The sequence below is a fragment of the Anas platyrhynchos genome, chromosome 4 (assembly GCF_047663525.1).
Source record: "Anas platyrhynchos isolate ZD024472 breed Pekin duck chromosome 4, IASCAAS_PekinDuck_T2T, whole genome shotgun sequence".
Taxonomy (NCBI): domain Eukaryota; kingdom Metazoa; phylum Chordata; class Aves; order Anseriformes; family Anatidae; genus Anas; species Anas platyrhynchos.
Window position 1 is genome coordinate 53,608,432 of NC_092590.1, and position 18,763 is coordinate 53,627,194.

Sequence of the window (18,763 nt, forward strand, 5' to 3'; positions counted from 1 at the left end):
TTTTAGAACATCAGTTCTGGAAGACAGCTGAATAAAAGTATGTGTGTCGATCAAGTGCTGAAACTGCCTATGGACAGTAGGATGCACAGTGTTGTACAGCTTCTGAGTTTATTATTCAGAGTAGAAGATTTGGATTAAACAGAAAAGGTCGGGAGAAATACAGAGGACATATCCTTCTTATGGTCTTTGTCTTGAATTACTCAACATTCAGCAGAAACTGAGACTTGACTAATAGTCTAAAAATGACTGTAGCCATCTTTTTCCCACCATCACCATAATCTAGATTCCTGAAGATTTTTAAATATGGGAAAAGGTATCTCTGAGGAGAGGTACTGTATTTCATCAGACATTCCCAGTATACTTTGTCATTATTAGATAGGGAGCGTATGGGGAACTGAAAAGTTTTACAGTGCTGTCTGTGCATTCTGAAGCCTGGCACTTCCCCACAGAACACCAAGGAACATGCTAAACTTTGCTTTTCTCAAATGTTTTCCTGAGGGAGATCTGCCTTTTTTCTTCTTTATCTCTCTCTCTCTATATTTTTTCTTCATATTTGCCCCTCTATTCTTCTGAATATCAAACTGGGAATATATCTACCTCACAGTCCCAGGACTCCATTTCATGCATTCTTCTAGAAAATACCTCTCTTCTTTATCAAAATTCCATCAATTTATTTCAATCCATCTAAACACAGTTTTACCCAGATCCAGGCCTGATATGCTGTGCAGAAGCAGTCGTCTAATTTCGGATTTTTTTGTGGTGTGAAACTCAGACTTGCCTTAGCCTCCTCCCAGATACGGTTGCTTACATCCAGCTTCCTGAAAGATTTCATATCTAATGAAACCTGATTGAGGAGGTTGAGAATGAGGCAAAGGCAGCTTCCTTGCTAAATAGAAAATAAAGATCCTTCTCTACTCACAGATTGTGTGGCCTTCCTTTTGTGCTGGTACATTTTTGTTGGTGTTATTTAGTGGCCTGTGATAGATCTGTTGCTTCTGGCAATATTCCTGTCCACATATTATGCTTCTGTTTTCTTTTAGAGTCACAATTTCATGACCATTTTAAATAATCTTTTCAATGCACAAACTAGTGTATTCAATTTCTAGAATTAGTAGCATGTAGAGAGTTATGTCATCAACAAGGATCATGTAGGACATTTTAATTGCCTGTACATTAAGACTGCATTTGCTTTTTTTTTTTTTTTTTTTCCAATATTTCTTGAATTAGAGAGATAAAATGGCAATTGGCTGCTTTTAAAAAAACTGGCAGATTAAGACAGCTGATTTCTTTTTTTTTTCCAAATACCCACTGTAAGCTTGGAAGTGGAATAAAAGAATCAGTTTTACCATTAGAGGATGTGCATAATTTCCTATGTAAATGTTTTTCAATTCTGAGTCATCTGTCTCAAAAACAGCTATAGAAGGTATATCAGACAAAGTTTTATGTTGCTGTATAATTTGACAGCTTGCTAAATTAAAATATTGGTAGAAGATTTTGAGTTAATATTGTCAAAAGTCTAATAAATACTGATTATAAGAATTAAGGTACTTGAATATGTCAAGGGTAATCTTTAAACACATTTTAATGTCTGTTTTTTTTCAGGTTAATACATGAATTAAATTAATCACAAGCTGAAGGAATTTTTATTTACCGCTGTCATCCTAATAGCAGTTTGCTTTTTAATTCAAAATACATGAGCACTATTTTTATGAAATTGTCTTTACTTTAGGATAGTATGATTCTGCTGGCCTTCTGGAAGTTTTTTTTCTATTTGGGAACCATTTATATGATTACTTTGTAGCAAATAATTCTTGATTTAAATTCCTTGATTCCGTGCCATATGTTAAGAGCTATTTAATAATTAGAGCAGTTAACCCCGTGAAAAAAAAATGTAAACCAATCTCTCTCTTGCTTGGGATTATTATGCACCTCAAAGGACACGAAACATTTTAGTAAAGTTGTGTAGCTGCCATCAGAGATTGAATTTACTTACATCTGACCAAATTACATTAATTTGCCTGTCAGTACATTCATATGTGGTTCTGTGCATGCATTTCTTGTTGAACCAGTAGAAATCCTGCATCAAAAGTCATGATCTGCAACTTGTGCAGGAAAAGATGTGGATGCCCCATGTTCAGTCTGGTTACTCTATGTTTTGTCCAAACTTTGTTATGTATCTCATAATCTTGTAATGATATGGCTATTAGAATTGATAGCAATACAAATTCAGTGCAGTGGACCACTGACTATAATTATGTTCTAAAATATAGTTCAATAATTATTGGTTAAAAACTGATGTATGCTATAAAATATACATGTCCATTATATGTTCATCATGGCTCTCAGAAATACAATGAAAGTGTGTTGGAGAACTTGTACTACTTTGCAAAAGAGGTAATCTTTCCATTTGAGTAAGTACTAAAGATACACTAGGGTGAAATAACTGGGAAGTATGATCCAACTTGATCATCCAGTGATGGAACAAATCGATGTCTTCAAGTCCAAATACTGTGCTGTTTTACAGGTCCTATAATTTCTAACACCAATTTGACTTGAATGGAGAGGTTTATACAAAAAAATGTATTCCAGCTGGATGGAAAGATGACTTCTAAATGATCTTTTTTTCTTTTTCTTTTTTTTTTTTTTTTTGACAAACTGTTTTTTATCGAAGTGTACAAAGGTTTCTTGCATTTGAGATCTTTCATGTGAATGTAGTTTCCTGGAGTTACTAATTTGTATTTATCACGGTTTTTGTTTTAATTTCAAAAATGACATGTTCCTGATCCCTTAAATACCTGAATGGCAGAAAAACAATGAATGACTGAAAGATTGCTCTGTCATTAGGAATGCTTCATCTCTTTGTTGGTTTCCATTGCTCGGCACTAATTCTCTCATTCAGGAGAGGTAATTCTCTTCCTACACATTCCCTGATTTTTCTTTCTTGCATCCATTTTTAGTTGTCATGAAATAACAGATTCTTCAGACCACTTCTGTGAGATGATTGGGAGTGATTAGTGCCATCCCTTTCCATTCCCTCTAGTGTGCGAGACTTTCAGCACAGCACCAGAGAGCAAGAGGAGAAAGGATTTTTGTCTTTGAGAATTTAGATGTGGGCTGGAGGGACAATCCCTGCCCTGAATACATCAGCCTAATGTTACAGATATTTCCTCACTGACAATCTAAGAGCTGCTGTGGATGCCTTTTCATTCTCATTATTTGAAGTCACTAATATTTTTCCGCAATGAATTGAAGAATAAGGAAAAAAAGTCCCTTTGCATGAGAAGTTGAGGAGCAACAGTAGTGTGGAGTATATAAATGAGAAAAAGCAGAAGTTTGAGCCTTACATTAAGTGCTGTGTTTATAAAAACCCTCTGTCATCCTGAGGGTATGCCATGGTATTTCACTGAGTGTCTTTGTCAGTGTCCCCAGTGTTAACTGAGTAACAAACCATTAACTTCTTTATACTAGATCTTTAAATGTGAACTTGGTACTGCATTGCCTCATATAGTTTCTGAACAACAGTTTTCCTACTGGTAAATTTAATAATTAAATAAAGATGAGAAGGAGAAATACAAATGCCTGTTGTTTGAGATAAGAGAATGGTAATACCTTCCAGTCTGTGGAGTGTTAAAGAAGTTAGAGAATTCTATATTGTTGTTGCCAGGCATTTTGTCTTCAGTTGACCATAAGAAAAATGAACAGATAATCTTGTTTGCTACTCCATAACAGGCTAATTTTAAATTAAATAAATGTTTTAAGATAATATTCTGTGGTAAATGCTGTCTGCATTCTTAGAAAGCCAAAGTATCTGCTTAGGAGAATATGTACATTAAGAAATTGGGACTTCACTGATTCTAATTAAACTCATGTTGCCATCATTTTAAAAAAATAATTATGCTGTTTTATGTAGCCAATCATTTTGTATTTTCTGTCTGTACAAAACTGTTAATTTAATATTAAAGGAAAATCTTGTCCCATATATATACACCTGTCCACATATAGAAGCTTGAACAGGTTCTGAAAGTCCCGTGGACAGCCAGACAGGAATTCTTTTGTCCGAGCAACCATAAAAGACAAATTGGAGGCTGCTTTATCCAAGTTCTGGTTGTACTCTGGGAGTATGCTTTAGAGGAGATTCTGGGAAACACTGCTATCTGTAAAGTAGCTTGGAGACTCAGCCATGGTACTTTTGAGTCCTTCAGTACTCTTCTTGTAGGCGCATTACACAGTCTTAATGTAAGACCATTTTTATTATTAACTGGATAACAGAATAATAACTGACAAGTCTGTAACATGTTAAAGCGGGATTTTTAAAAAAAAAAAAAAAGAAAGAAAAGATTGTCCCCATAACTGTCCATATTTTTAACTCATTTGGGGATTACTTGTTTGATTTAAGTATTAATATGAATCTCTGTTGGGTTAAACCAGGAACTCATTGTTTGTCCTGTTTAGCAAGAAGCTTATTATCTGTGGTCATCCCATGGGTTGTCCTTCTAAACAAAATATGTTAAGAATAAAAGAGGCATCTCAGCAGCCAGTCTGATTAGTGTTGTGTCTCAAAGCCCATACCTCTTTCTCCTTTCCCTTCATATCAGCAATTGCAGGGATTAGGAAAGTGTAAAGAATGCTTGTCTGTTCTCATGCACTCTGAGTATTTTGGGGTGTTAACATACAAGCTACATTCAGCTGATTTTAGTAAGTCAACACTAACGTTTTTGATACATTAGAATAATCTAGGTAAACATGAATCTCCAGTACTTTATAGTTATTTCAGCTGGCTTAAAATAGGATCTGCTGACTGGTTGATAGATGGATTAGCATGGTGTCTATTTTTTTTTTAACTGTATCACAATCTTCTGGAACATGATTATAGTATTTTAGACAGTATTACCTATTAAAATATATATTTGAGGCTCCTGTTCCCAAAAAATAAAAATAAAAATAAAAAATCATTGAGTGCCTACTAAAATACAGCTTTGTTAAACAAAGGCAGTACCTTTTACTACTATAGATTCCTCTCAAGCTTGGATGCAAAGTGCAGATCTAGCAAATGAAAAAAGAATTGTAGCTCCATTTTTAATGACTGTATAGTATATATGTTTAGTAACCCTGTAGTTACTGTAATTGGATGTGAAAGAATCATAATTTTCAATTCTTCTTAAATCTTTTGATCCCCGGAGGAACTCCTTCAGCCTCTGGGACTTAGGAACATGTGAATTTCATACCTCACTCTGGTAGCAGCAAGCCTTAGGAAGATGCTGATAGCTGATGACAATGAGTGTTTGCCACAGATTAGACAGGTTTTATTTGCAGAGCTTCATCCCACTTTCTTTCAGCTTCAGGGTTCCAGCTCAGTGGAACTGAGTGGAACTGATCCAGATCAGTAATGTAGCTGATCACAGAGGTACTCTCCAGAGGCTTCCTCTGAAGCCTGCAATCATCATGGAAGGCCTTTTTCACTGATGTCAGTGGCTTGTGGCATGCCACTCAAATGTTCATTATGTAATTAATAAGGATAATAAGCGCTTGGGGCAGTGTCTGTTTTAGCTTAGGAAAATGGTGTGTAGCCAAAGGGTGCAATCTTGTATGTATTATCAAAATTCTGTGGTCACTCCAGTGTGTCACTCGAGTTCTGTGGCTATCTCATGTCTCCTTGGTGCAGAAGGGATCTCTCATGCTATTTCAGGAAATTATGAGAATTTGCTTTTGTTGAAAAGTTCTGAAGGAGAGCCACCTCTCAAAACTTGTACTTTCGCTGTAAAATTGACATGTTATCAGCATAAGACGAAGTGGTTCCTGAAATCCAGCCTTCAGAAAATCTAGGCTTAGTTATTTTGGTTAGAATAATGCCTTGGCCTGTATTACTGGAGATGAGAAACAGTAAAGGCATGTCTGAAAAATTTCAGACTCAGACACTTCATGACTATAAAGAGAATGTAAAGATGCTGCTGTTTTAAAATTATATACTTTTATCGTGAGATGTGTTTTGGAGTACAGAAGGGACTGGCAGTGCGAGTGCGTCAAATATGATGATTTGTAAATACTGTGACTTGGAATAAAGTACAGATGTTAAACCTGAAATCAGCCTAGAAGAATTTGACAGGATGTCCCATGACTGTAAATATAAAGCTCATCAAATTCAAACATTTTAAAAAAGAAAGAATAGCTTTACAATATGTTTCTAAAATCTAAATTTCTAAAATGTTTTATTTTTCACTTAAATGCCATGTAGTTTTGATTTATTGTCAAATGTCTGGTGTGTCAGGCTGTTTCTTTTACTCCAGCTTTTCAAGTAACCCATCTCAGTAAGACCACATTTATTCCAGCCAAGCTCCACTATATTTTCACTTTCACGTTTCTATTGAACTTTTATGTAACTACAACTAAAAAAGTTTTAATTATTATTATAATTTATTTTAGAGCTGGATTATTTTTCATTCTTTTTGCCTCCTTTAATTGTGGGTGGGGATGTAATGAAAAGGAAACAAATTTAATTTTAGTGGATTTTGAAGTAGTCTGGATTTACGGGAACAGATTTCATATTATCCATGTGTTTAGATTGCCCTTTGCAATCTCAAGTCTTTGTATTCCTGTTTTCAGCATTTTGTTTCTCACTTTCTCAATCGTAACATCGTCAAGACTACTGCTTATAAGTGCTCATTGGCTGCAAATATTCATACAGCCAAAACATCCAGGTTATGATAATGTCTTTACATTGAACTTGGAAATTATAGGAACACTCTGTTTAAAGAATAGGGAAAAAATCCAGGAATATGTCTAGGTAATTAATTACTATTTTAATCACTTGGCAGTTGATACGTCTGAGATTGTAAAAATGTTGCTTGAGGTGCCAAATGTCTGTGAAGTCCAACAGTAGTGGCCAAGAGTATCTAGTTTTTGCACTTCTGATTTGCTTCAAGCCCTCTCTTGTGCTTAAGTAGCAGCAGGATTCAAGCTAGACACTTTCATTGGCTGGCCTGATGTGACGTGGGTTGCACCAGACAGTACAATGGCCTTCTCATCGGGAATGCAGTACATTCTCGCTTAAACATCTTATTTATTTTTTTTTACCTGATTCGGAAAATTTATCTGAATCCACGTCTCCTACTTTCCAACTGTGTTAACTAGACATAGGGCTTTTTGGTTGCTCTGGGAGAGTTGTCCCTTCCAGTGGGGATGTTTCATGTATCAGAGCACAGAGTGAGACCTATATTGTTTAGTGCTGGACTGTAAAGCCATTCACAGTCTTTGGCCAATTTGCCCCATATAGACTTAGATTTGGCAATGCCTAGCTTTTATGGACCACACGTACGGTGGAATTAATTGCTTCATTCAGGTTTCCTTTGTGGAACATAGGTAAAGCTAGACATGTTGTCACACCTTGGAAATGATGTGGAGATACCCTTAACTGTCTGTAAAAGCAGCTTAAAAGCCAATAAACTTAGTGTGGATCTGTCAAGATAAGCAATTAAAAGTGCTGAAGAGAGGCATGCAGCAGAAGCTATTTCTTGCCAACACAGGTGAAAAATCAAGGTTTGGGTTGGAAAATGCTACCAATCTCTACTTTTTCTGTTCACATTGTTGTGCCCCCTCTAGAGCTCATGCTATTCCTCATCTCCTGAAAACAGAGCTGTGAGATGAGCTGATAGCTTGGGATGATGAAAACTGGGGAGAGAGATAGCATCCTTTGTCATGTGCTTGTACTGATGTAAAGCAGAGACATGAACTCAGTTACTGTCTATCAGGGTCTGTCTTGGCCACAAAGGTGAATTTTCTAACATAGGGCATGTTTCCTCAGTCTTTGAAAGGAATTGTTTTGCTTTGTATAGATAATTAGATATTGAGCAGACACTTCAGTTTCTGTCTCTTACATCCCATGAGTACTGCTAGGCTGTGGAATCAGTCTCTTTCTTGTTTTCTTGCTTTCTTTCTAAGTGTCTTTCTGGCCCAGTAAATCTGTAATAATATATATGGTTTGAGGAACTCAATGGGACTTGGTTGAGAGCCAGTTCCTTAGGCTGCTTGGCAGCATCAGGATATTTTTGCCTCAAGGTGGAAATACAAACAGCCAGGGAATTTTAGGTACTGACGATGTTAGACAGTAGTTTGGGACTAAGGGGGCTTCAAACATAAGTGCAAAATTTAGTCATTATGATCTGGACCACTGAGACATTCAGATTAACTTTTATTGATTTCAGTGGAAACTCAAAGTTTAAACAGCTTTGCGGAGCTTGTCCAATGTACTTAAAAGGATAATTGGGCACCAAGGTCTGTTGTTAGCCCTACCCTTCAGTGGCTTTCTTAAACTTGAGTAGGAAGCCCACAATAAAGTTAAAATTGTGTCTCAAATATCACTTGGATCTAAGCTTTTCATTTATAGATCCCTTTGGAAATATATTTAATTTTGCTTCTTGAAGCAATGAGATTTGTAAATTAAAGTTCTATTGGTAGAGACAGAAGAGAAATTAGTAAGGATAACATTTGTGTATGTGATCTATGTTCTTTTCTTCTTTTTGAGTGACAGTTAAAGCCCAAATCTGTCATATGCATATGTGAGTTGTCTTTGTAATGTGTAAATGTATCAGCACAGAGAGAACTTCTAATTTTTATTTTTTTAGGTGGAAACAGTTTGCACCAGGAAACTTACATGCAGGACAAATCCCAGTAAAGACTTCCAGGAGTCACCATCCCTGGAAGTCTTTAAAAGAAGTTTAGATGTAAAGCTTAGGGATATGGTTTAGTGGGGACTGTTAGTGTTAGGTCAGAGGTTGGACTTGATGATCTTGAGGTCTCTTCCAACCTAGAAATTCTGTGATTCTGTGATTCTGTGATTATGTGAATTGCAGATATGCCTACATTTCATTCTGTGCACATTTTGTGGGTAACCTACATGTATACCTAAAAAAGACGTCAGTTAAAAACATACCAGAAAAATGTTATACCAAGTCATATATTTTTCTTCAGAAGAAAAGTATGCTGACATTTAAGTTAAAATGATTTTAGCCAGGGTAATGTATATATGTCTCCAAAGATACTCATCTCTAAAAATACACCTACTTTTAATTGAATTCTGTATTACAGTAAAACTCCCCTAGAGTTCATATTTTTCTTCTATGTCAGACCTGTTGTGTTTAATTTCAGAATCCTAAGTATTACTTTGTATAAGAAAAATTCCAAGTCAAAAATGGGCTCCCACTCAGGACCAGGAATTCAGTTAGTCTGAATGACACAATGGTATTTATTTCAAGGGTGCTGCATTGTTTTTATGGGTTGTCCAACTTTATGAGTTCTGTGTAGGCCGTTGTAGGGTCTCTGAAAGTCTTTACAAGTAGCTGTGTATTTAGTGTATGATATAATGTCTGTTGATAAAAGCTCTTCAGTGGGAAGTCAGTGTCTGTTGGCTTACTGACTGTCAGTTCCTGTCTCTTTCCAGTATGTCTTCAGTATATGCTTTCCTTTCTTCAGATTTCCCACTAATGTCCTACTAAGTGATTGAGAGGATAGAGTTCTTTAATCCATAACACAGGTGGATTATTTGTGAATAAAACTTCAATGATCTCTTGAAGAAAAGGCATGTCTTACTGCGTGTAGTAGATTTTTGCTCCCTCCCCACTGCCCAAAGCATCTGTCTGGAACATAAACCTCTGTCCTTTTCTAGGCTACCATCAGATTATCCTTTATACTGTTAAACTGCTACAGATAGTGTTCAAACAAACCACTGTTTTGCCACAAAAGTAGCAGAGAGCATATTCTTGTTTTGGTTAACACCACAAGAAATAAAATACAGGGCCTGATTCTGTTTTCATTTATACCAAAGAGAACAAAGAGAGCAACTGTTAACAGTCACTCTTCCAGATATTGTCAAGTCTTACTGGTAAGCACTCTACATACACTTTGTTAAAGATGGAGACTTGAAAGAGGAGTTTCCATATATTAAGAAATTGTCTTGCCAGTAGATCAAGGATAGAGTAAAGCTATTGGAAGTGAAACACTCACGTCAAGGAGAGAAGTGGAGTTGCTTCCTCTGCAAAGCCCACTTGAGTTTACAAATTGGAACTGTATTTGTATATGTCCATGAAGCTTTGAAACTGTTCTAAGTTAACAGTGGATAATGAATGGAGATGATAAGTAGTTGGCTAGATAAAACTGTCATATAAAGTGCCAGAACAAAATATAAACAAGAACTGGCAGAAGAGTGTTCTGAAATATCTGCATTCCTATGGATTTTACTGCTCACGACTCCACATTGCTTGACCTTCTTTGACCCTTCATTCTATTCCAGCCAGAGAGTGACTTGAGCTGTCAACAGACACACTAAAGAGCTTGTCAGATAAGGGCAGCACGTTGAGTTCAAACAGTGTTTGATGGATTAAGACCCTGGCTGTTTCACCTGTGCAATTCCTGACTTGTATTACGAATGACAATTTCAAAGCCTTTGGGCAACACTGCCAAGCATGTCCTTGGAGACCATATTACAATGTCAGAACAATGTCAATTCCAGTTAAATAATTTGTAATAGCAAAATAATTAAACTAACATCAAGCTTTTGACAACATTTCCACAAAAACTCAGAAATCCTCCATTGAATCTCCCACAGCATTACAACTCCATCTCCTTTTTTATTTTTTGTTGACATAATTAAAGAACAGTATTTCATTTTCACATTTTTATGTGTGCTGTAGCAGCCCTTCAATTACAGTCTTGCAGTGTTCTCCTGGGTACTATTTACGCTACATTTAAAATAATGTTTTTAAGAGAAAGAGAAATTGTTTCATGCCATGCATTAGAACTGCATATATATATATACTTTAAAAGCTCTGTCCCACCATGAAGTATTTTTGATGGTTTTGTATTACTTCAAGCAGATTGGCTTTTATTTTAGCTGTCCAAACCCTGAACTTACAGTTTTAGTTCTATGACTAAAAGTTTGAATACATAAAAATTCCAACCCAATCTACTAGCCTGTTTTCATGTGAAGATAGCCCTTTCATACAAACGGATAATGTAGCCTTTTTTTTTTTTTTTTTTTTTTTTTTTGCAACAGGACATCTAGAACCTTGCTGAAGGTTCACTTCAAACAATTAAAGATGAGCACACTTCTTTCTTCTTTGATTTTAGATGTACCTAGAAACAGCAATTCATGTTTTGGTTCTACTCTCTGTAAAGAAAGGCTTGTAGATTATTATGATGTAAGGAGAGAAGAATTGAGGAAAAAAAATTATTCTCAAATTTGATAAATACTTAGAAAAATTGTTTCAAGAAAATTCTGCCTCAAAGTATGAGAAAGGACATTTGAAAGAAAGCAGAAAGGTTTTGAAAACTGCCTGGTAAGTGGTGTTCCAAAGGATCTCATTCAAAATTGAATTGACTGTGGAAATTTCTGCTTTTGACAACTAGTAAATGTTGATGAGGAACCTTTTCATATGACTTTTCTGACCATCTGCATTACTCAACTTGTGATTGATTTACATTTCAGCCACTGCAAATACTCTACCAAGTAGTTTACTTCAGCTGAGCCAGCTCTTCTGCTAAGGAACACATTGGTAGTATATCATACCACCAGAGAGGGCATCCCAAGAACAGGAGAGCTGGTGCAGTGAAGTGGACAAAGGTACTGATACCAACCCCAGCTAGGCTCTGAACTCATTTTACAATTTCTGACAAGTCAGTACGCATTTTTCAATGTGGATATTTAATGTTGGACAGCTAAATCCAGATTTGGCAAACACCTATATTTCGTATTATTTATACTTTGCTTAATCCTTCTGCTTCAGCTTCCCAAGTATGGAAAAACGCAGATAGTAGAATTATTGTCTTCAGAGAGAGGTTATTATAATCAATGTTTATAAAATCCTAAATGTCATTCACGCACACAATAAACCTTCCAGCTAAGGATACATATGATCTATAAGTCTTCTGCAGTTTGGTGTATTTAATGCTTTTTTAAATTTCTTGATTTTTTTTTTCACTACTGATAGTATGACAGATCAAATAAGGAAAGGAAATCAGGAGAAACCAGTGTTTGAGAATCAACATAATCTGAAACATGATCTTAATAGTTCTTGCATTTACTGTGTGTGTTTTTTGTTTGTTTTTTTTTTTTTTTGATTGTTTGTTTTTTTAGTATGGGCGTTTCTTCCTCTCTTTATTCTTAACTGTCCATTTCTTTTCAGCTACTTTTGGCTTCTGTCTTCTGAGAAATTAGCCTAAGCTAAGTCGGATAAGGCTATATATATCTTCTAACAGCTATGACTGCTTTCATTAAAAAAAAAAAAAAAAAAAAAGTTATTTTAGCTGAGCTATATTTGCTGAATTTCAGGGCAGTCTATGTAATGGTGGCATCTATATATCATATTCTATACCTGAGATTTTTTTTTCCTCTTAATGGGAGCATCAGAAGTGAAAACTACATTTTTACCCCTTCCCATTCCCGGTTCATCGTTCAATCTTCAAAGGAAATGATTCAGAATAACTTAAGAGATCACAAATATAAATGTTAGCCACCACTCCTCCCAGTAAACAGTTCTTTAAAAACTGGACTTTTTCAAAAGCACTAGGCTTCCATTGATTTAAGCACTTTCAAAAATCAGGCCTTTCAGTGAGGTGTTGACATACCAATTTAAGAAACAGACTTTATAATGATACTGGAAAAACCTTGACCTTATTTGTTTCTCACAAAAATAAACTGTAGGTATGTACACAAATGCATGTTGCATTGAACATTTATTAGCTGAGTACATTCCTTTGGCTTTTGCAGAAGTACTTATGATACAGAACTGTTTGAATCTCCAGCAATTTAAGAGGGACTGAGATAACTAGTGCTGTTCTTAACAGAATGTGAGTTATATAAAGCCTGTAGCTGTGGTGCCTGCTGGATGAATTCTCATCAGAAAGACTTCTGAAACTGTCCTTACTTAACTAGTAAGTTACTAGTGGGACAAAATGATATGCTCTAATTCAGATTTCATTTGAAAAACATGTAGTCTTTCAAAGTGAAAACTAGAATATTTGTTGCAAAAAAGTATCCTCTTTTCTTCTACATAGATAATGATTACGAAATACTGCATTCAAATTTGTAATTCAGATGAATCTTTGTTGTAACAGTAAGTAAACTAATAAATGAAGAGGCACAAGGCTCAGTCTGCTAATATTAACAGATTATAATGGGAATAATTCAAGATTTATTACATTTATGCTTCTTAAGGAACATTTTCTTTGTATGTAGGATATGAATAGAAATATAAAATATGCAGAATGTTGAGAGGAGACAGAAAAGAATCTGCCAGTTCCTCTTTTTTGTTCTTCAGTCTTTTTTTTTTTTTTTATCTTCTTTTTCTCTGTTTTTGTTTATCCTTCCTTTTCCCTCAGTCTTCTCATCTGTTGTAACTATCCAGCTTTTCTTGTTCTCTTCACACCCTGTTTCAAGATGTTCTGCTCACTCCCTTCATTCTCAGCTGCAATGTGACTTTCGCCTGAGGAGAAACAGCCTGGTGGAGTGCCTGCAGTTAGGATGAGCCCTCACTTCAGGGAAAAGCAACTGGTTGCGTTAAAACTTATTGCTGTCACCACTACCTAGAGCTATGATGGCTTACAGGCAGTTTTAGCAGACAGAAAATAATGGTTATGATTAATTCGTATTCATTCTCATTCCTGAGGCTATCAGGGATGAATTTGCCCCAGTACTTTTTATATGCATTGAAATACTTGTCTTAATTATGATGACCTAAAATGAAGCTCTTACAGCTGAGAATCTCTGGATAGCATGCCTCTTCTTTCCCCCATCCGTTCCTTCTCCTCTCCCTCAGTCTTGGTCCTTGACTCAAGGATCATTAGGATCCCTGATTTGAAGTGGTTAATGCACACCAACAGGAGGAATCTAAAGACTGTTGTAATAACAATTCAACAATTTCAGTCAATTTGTCTTTAGCTCTGTCTTCTTTGCTCATTTCTGATGGCAGGATTGATCCAGAAGTATCCAGAAACAGAAATAATGTGATTGGATATAGGATTTATTTTTTAATTTATTTTAAATATAAAAACTTAAAATGCAAGGCAAACATGAAGATTTTATGTCCTTCAAGTTTACTACATGCGAATTGTAAAGACAAATAATATGTCAGATGCAAACAACTGGTATCATTAGGGTAAAGTTACAAGAGAGCCATGCTTCATCAATTTTTTATTATTTTTTTTTTGGGGTGGGGGGAAGACAAGGGGAGGTTGAGGGAAAGGAAACAGATTCAGATTTGCCAAGTGATTTTCTTGCCTCAGACAGAGTTCACTCAGATTATACCAGTATAATTGAAATTAACCCTGGTTCTTTGCCATTGGGATACTTGATTGTCAGTCATATATTTGTAACAGCACGGTTTTTTGTAGAATTGTAATTAAGATTGTGTGTTGTCATTACAGTATAGGCCAAATTTCACAGTTAGTCCCTGCAGCATTGTTTTACCCCCTGAAGAGTAGTCTGTCTTGTCACTTCTCCACTGCATCTCACCCTGTGCCAGGTAACCATTTGGAGAGAATAATTCTTTTTCTGGAGAGTCTCCCACAGGCACTGTGCAGTCACTAGTCTTCTGAACTGTACCTGTTGTTTCAGTGTTAAACTTCAGCCAGACACATACCTTATGTTTGGTGAATATTAATAATGGTGCAGACACAGCACTTTCTGTTGTCCATTGACTTAAAATTAGTTTGTAAACTCTTTGGAGTAGAAATCAACTCTGCTTTTTTTTTTGTAGATGCTGCAGGATAAATTACTGAGATCTCTGTCACACAAATAAATGATTCTCAAGATGTTCAGGGAAAATGTGCTTACTGAACTTTCAGAGTGCCTGAACGACACATAGTAACAGTCAGCCTTTATTTATTTGCTTGAAAAGCAATCACAGACCTGGAAAGAAGGTTCTCTTTTTGGAGGAAAGGCTTTACCAAGTCTCATATTGTAAAGAATATGTGTCTAGTGTTGGTCTAAGGAAGCAAATTCAAGTTTCTTTAAAAGTGAAAGTGGGGGAGTGTGCTCTCATCATGCTCCAGAAGTTCACTGAAAGCACTGTATCACCTCCATCTCTGCTTTGGGTGCGGCTACATCCCTTTGATAATACACTACTCTCTGTGCAGCCACACATAGACACAACAGTCTTGCCTTTGCCTGGTGGCTGGTAGAGCTTCTCCAGTCGTGGGTGAGTACTGCTGATTTCTTCCAATAGAGGGCAGTGATTATTGGCCTCAGTACAATTACACATAAAATCTGTCTGTGCCACATATTTGTCAAAAGGTAGCTTTTAGCAATGTAAAAACTATTAGCCATCCATTTTAAATGATGCTTAAATATAGAAGTTATAATACAATACCAGGATCAGTCATGTCACAGGGATGTATTTTTTTTAGGAATGGAAAATTCTGGGTTGAGTCAAAGTGCAGCTAGTTGTATTCAAATATTTCTTATCCAGCCAGCAACTGGCTTTAAGGCAGAGAATTCCTCGTGTTGACTGTCTTGAATACAGACAGCAGCTGGCAATGGCTGTGAGAAATTTCCTGCGTGTTCTATCCCTCTTAGCAAATATCATTCAGTTTTGAGTCTAATTGAAAACTGAAGACAGAAAACTCAGCAATTATTTTTCCCTGCAGTACAATATTTAATATTCTGACTTCGTGGCTGTCTGGCTCCAATGATTGGAAGCACTTTTTTTTTTTTTTTTTTTTTTTAACAGTATTTATAGTATTGCAGCAGTATCTCAAGACCATCACATATCAAGGGAAAGAACCATTATGTTAAAGCATGCCACTTAAAAAATACCCAATTCAAATACAGAACACAGTCAAGTGTTACGTTTGGTGTAGTCTGTAATTGTTTTGTAACCTCTTTCTTGTCTTTGGCTTTGAAAAAAACTGTTCAGGATGAAGAAAACAGCCTTGAACTAGAAAAGCTTTAATAGGAATTATCTGCAAAAACAGAGATAATACCTCTGCAAAAAAGGCATTATATGTTTAGAACTGTACTACCTCGTTCAGTCCAATACAGTGTGATTATATTTGCTGGTAGAGATATGGGAAATATGTATGTAGTTTCTGATAGCTGTATAGTCTTCTGATTGAAATGAACTACACAGTGGGACAAACTCTTGCCTGATCACCTCTTTGTAATCACAGTATAATCAAGCGGGGTAGAGACCCCAAGTATTTACAACAGGATTCTGGTTCAGTGGAATAAATAAGGGCATAAACTTGCTCAAAATGTTGCATAATTTTGTATAGAGAGTTTGAAGTGCTATAGATTTAAAGTGATTACTTTATTTATTTATTTATTTTATCAGATAGTATTACTGAAGTCTTCACTAACATCTATGTGACCAGTTTTGGACCTGTTTCAGACACAGATATGGTGAGTTTCTGAGTTCTTTGCATGTGTGGTAAAAGATGTAAAGAGATATGCTATAAACTTGCTTTTAAACTTGCATCCTCCTTTCATTTGTTGTGGGAAGATTAAGAGCAATTTTCCTGAAGTCAGGAAGTAACAAATCTCAGAAGTTCCAAAGATGGAAATTGGTTTATAGACCCTAGATGACAAGTACATCTGTATTAACTATTCAGTTTGTACCACTGAATCTCCTGTTTATACTCCCCCTTGACTGTACGTATGGTTCATATTCTGGAGCAGTCTTGAGGTGGGTGAACTGGATTCGTTTTGGATGAAACTAAACTGGAAAGTGCACTGTAAGAGCATTGTGGGACTTGACTGGAATTAGTTTGCAAAAATACTCTTGAAATTTAGCTTGGAAGTTGGCTCATCAGCACCAATTGTGTGGTTTTACTAATCTGTCCTGCATCATTTGCACTGTTTAGTAAACTAACATTATGGAAAAAAGGTTTATCAAAATTTCCACTATTTTGGTAAGTTGTTTTTTTTATGGATTTTTTTTTTTTTTAATGAAATTCTTATAAATGTAGTCATCACCTTGTGAATTGAATTTTAGCAAAAATTTCTGCAATGATAATACATGAAAAAATATTTCAGCGAAGCAAGAGTTTCTGGCCTGATATTCTTATGAGCCCCAAACCAAGAGTTTATAATTTTTATTGAGTGCTTAGGATTTTTGCAGTCCCTGGGTCTACTAGTGTTAACAGGGGCCATCTAAAGTCAGTGACATTACAAAGAAAGAAAATATCAAAATATTGCTCTGGATCACAGTTTTTCATAAAAACACCAATGAAAAAAAAACCAAAAAACTCTGAGACAAGGGGTCCTTTGTAGGCTCACTGCAAATCAGATGCAGATTAGGGAGGAAAATCTTCACGGATAAAACACCTCTGATAGGAAAGAAGGGAAGGACGACATAATCAGAAAATTCATCTAGCTGCCCTTACCACTCCTTTACAATATGAGAGCCCTATGAGTATCTGGGTTATTATGTTTTTAAGACACATATACCAGATGAATGGACATAGGACTATGTGAGATACAGAAAGCAGGTTATGTGTAATTGTGGTGAAAAAGTAATAACATTATTTATGAAGAATTTTAAACATAATTGATAATATATGAAATATAACACATTGTATTTGTATATGCATAAAAATAATATTTTTAAAACCAGTCTATATATATATTTTTTTTTTTCTGTAAAAACTTTCACATGCATCATGCAAAACAGGAAGCATTTTGATTCTACATGCTAGGTTGCAATGAAACTAAATATTATTTATAATAAAGTATCTGTTTTTAAAGGTATTTGTTCACTGACTAGCAATCATAGCTTTTGAGATATATATATATATATATATATATATTTTGTGGTTGTTCCATTTTTTTGAGCTTTGTTTCCACTGTGAAGAGTAAATTACTGATGCTTCACATGAAAAGTTGTTTTCATAGAAAAAAGGTATATTTATTTTCTTTTGACACTGGATGTGCTACTGATTCTCTTGAGGTGTTTTTCCTAATGATGTTAAGTTTCTGAATTGATTCTTGTTTATTATGAATTATAAAAAATGGGTACCCACACTGTATGCAAAGTGACTATATGAACATCACTTGACATTGTTACTCTAGTTTAGCATGACTTCACTGTCCTCACATTTACAGCATTCCTGAAAAATTGGGAGATAAAGTTAAAACAATTTTAAATATGTGATGTTTGTGGTACAGGGAGATTTATCAATGGCTGTGCAGGTCACTTGTGGTGAAATGGGGCGTTAATGAAAAGCTCCTTGACCAAGCTCCTGGAACACTGTTGACATCAGTGTGTAAATGTATGGAGAACTCTGGATATCCATTTACACAGGCAGATATGACAACACAGTAAGCTCTCAGGTCATTTGATATCACTACTGTAACTACTGTATTGAGGTATTATCGAAGCAGAGTATGGTACATTAGAATGGCAGCTGTTACTGTAATGGGGAGGTTTATTTGCAAAAAAGTAGATAGATAAGAGCAGTTTAATACCTACTGCTACAAGTTTCAGGGTTAATTTAACTTAAGTAGCTAATTATTAAGTCATTTTGAAATGTATGAGCAGTAGATTAGAAAATTTCAACATATAAATTTTGAAATAATAACTTCCAAATTATCTCATATTCTGTCAGATGCAAAGGTAACATTAGAGTTTATACAATGAGTACTGTTTCATTTAGGTATTGCATTACTGAATTGATAATGTAAACTACTATACAGAGAGTTCAAGGATATTTTCTTCTGTAAATGTTGTCACCACTGGAATATTTTTTTTTTTTTTTAACTTTTCTCCTGACAACTTTC

The 18,763-nt window shown here is 35.4% G+C and overlaps 1 protein-coding gene across 4 annotated transcripts in view; it reads left to right on the forward strand.

Annotated features, from left to right (window-relative positions):
* Positions 1-18,763, forward strand: part of GABRA2 (gamma-aminobutyric acid type A receptor subunit alpha2) — a 61,951-nt gene that overhangs the window by 11,142 nt on the left and 32,046 nt on the right. For all 4 annotated transcript variants that reach the window (XM_027457149.3, XM_027457148.3, XM_021269847.4 and 1 more), the window contains one exon: positions 16,320-16,387. In XM_027457149.3, coding sequence (XP_027312950.1) covers positions 16,320-16,387 — 68 coding nt within the window. The remainder of the gene's footprint in view (positions 1-16,319; positions 16,388-18,763) is intronic.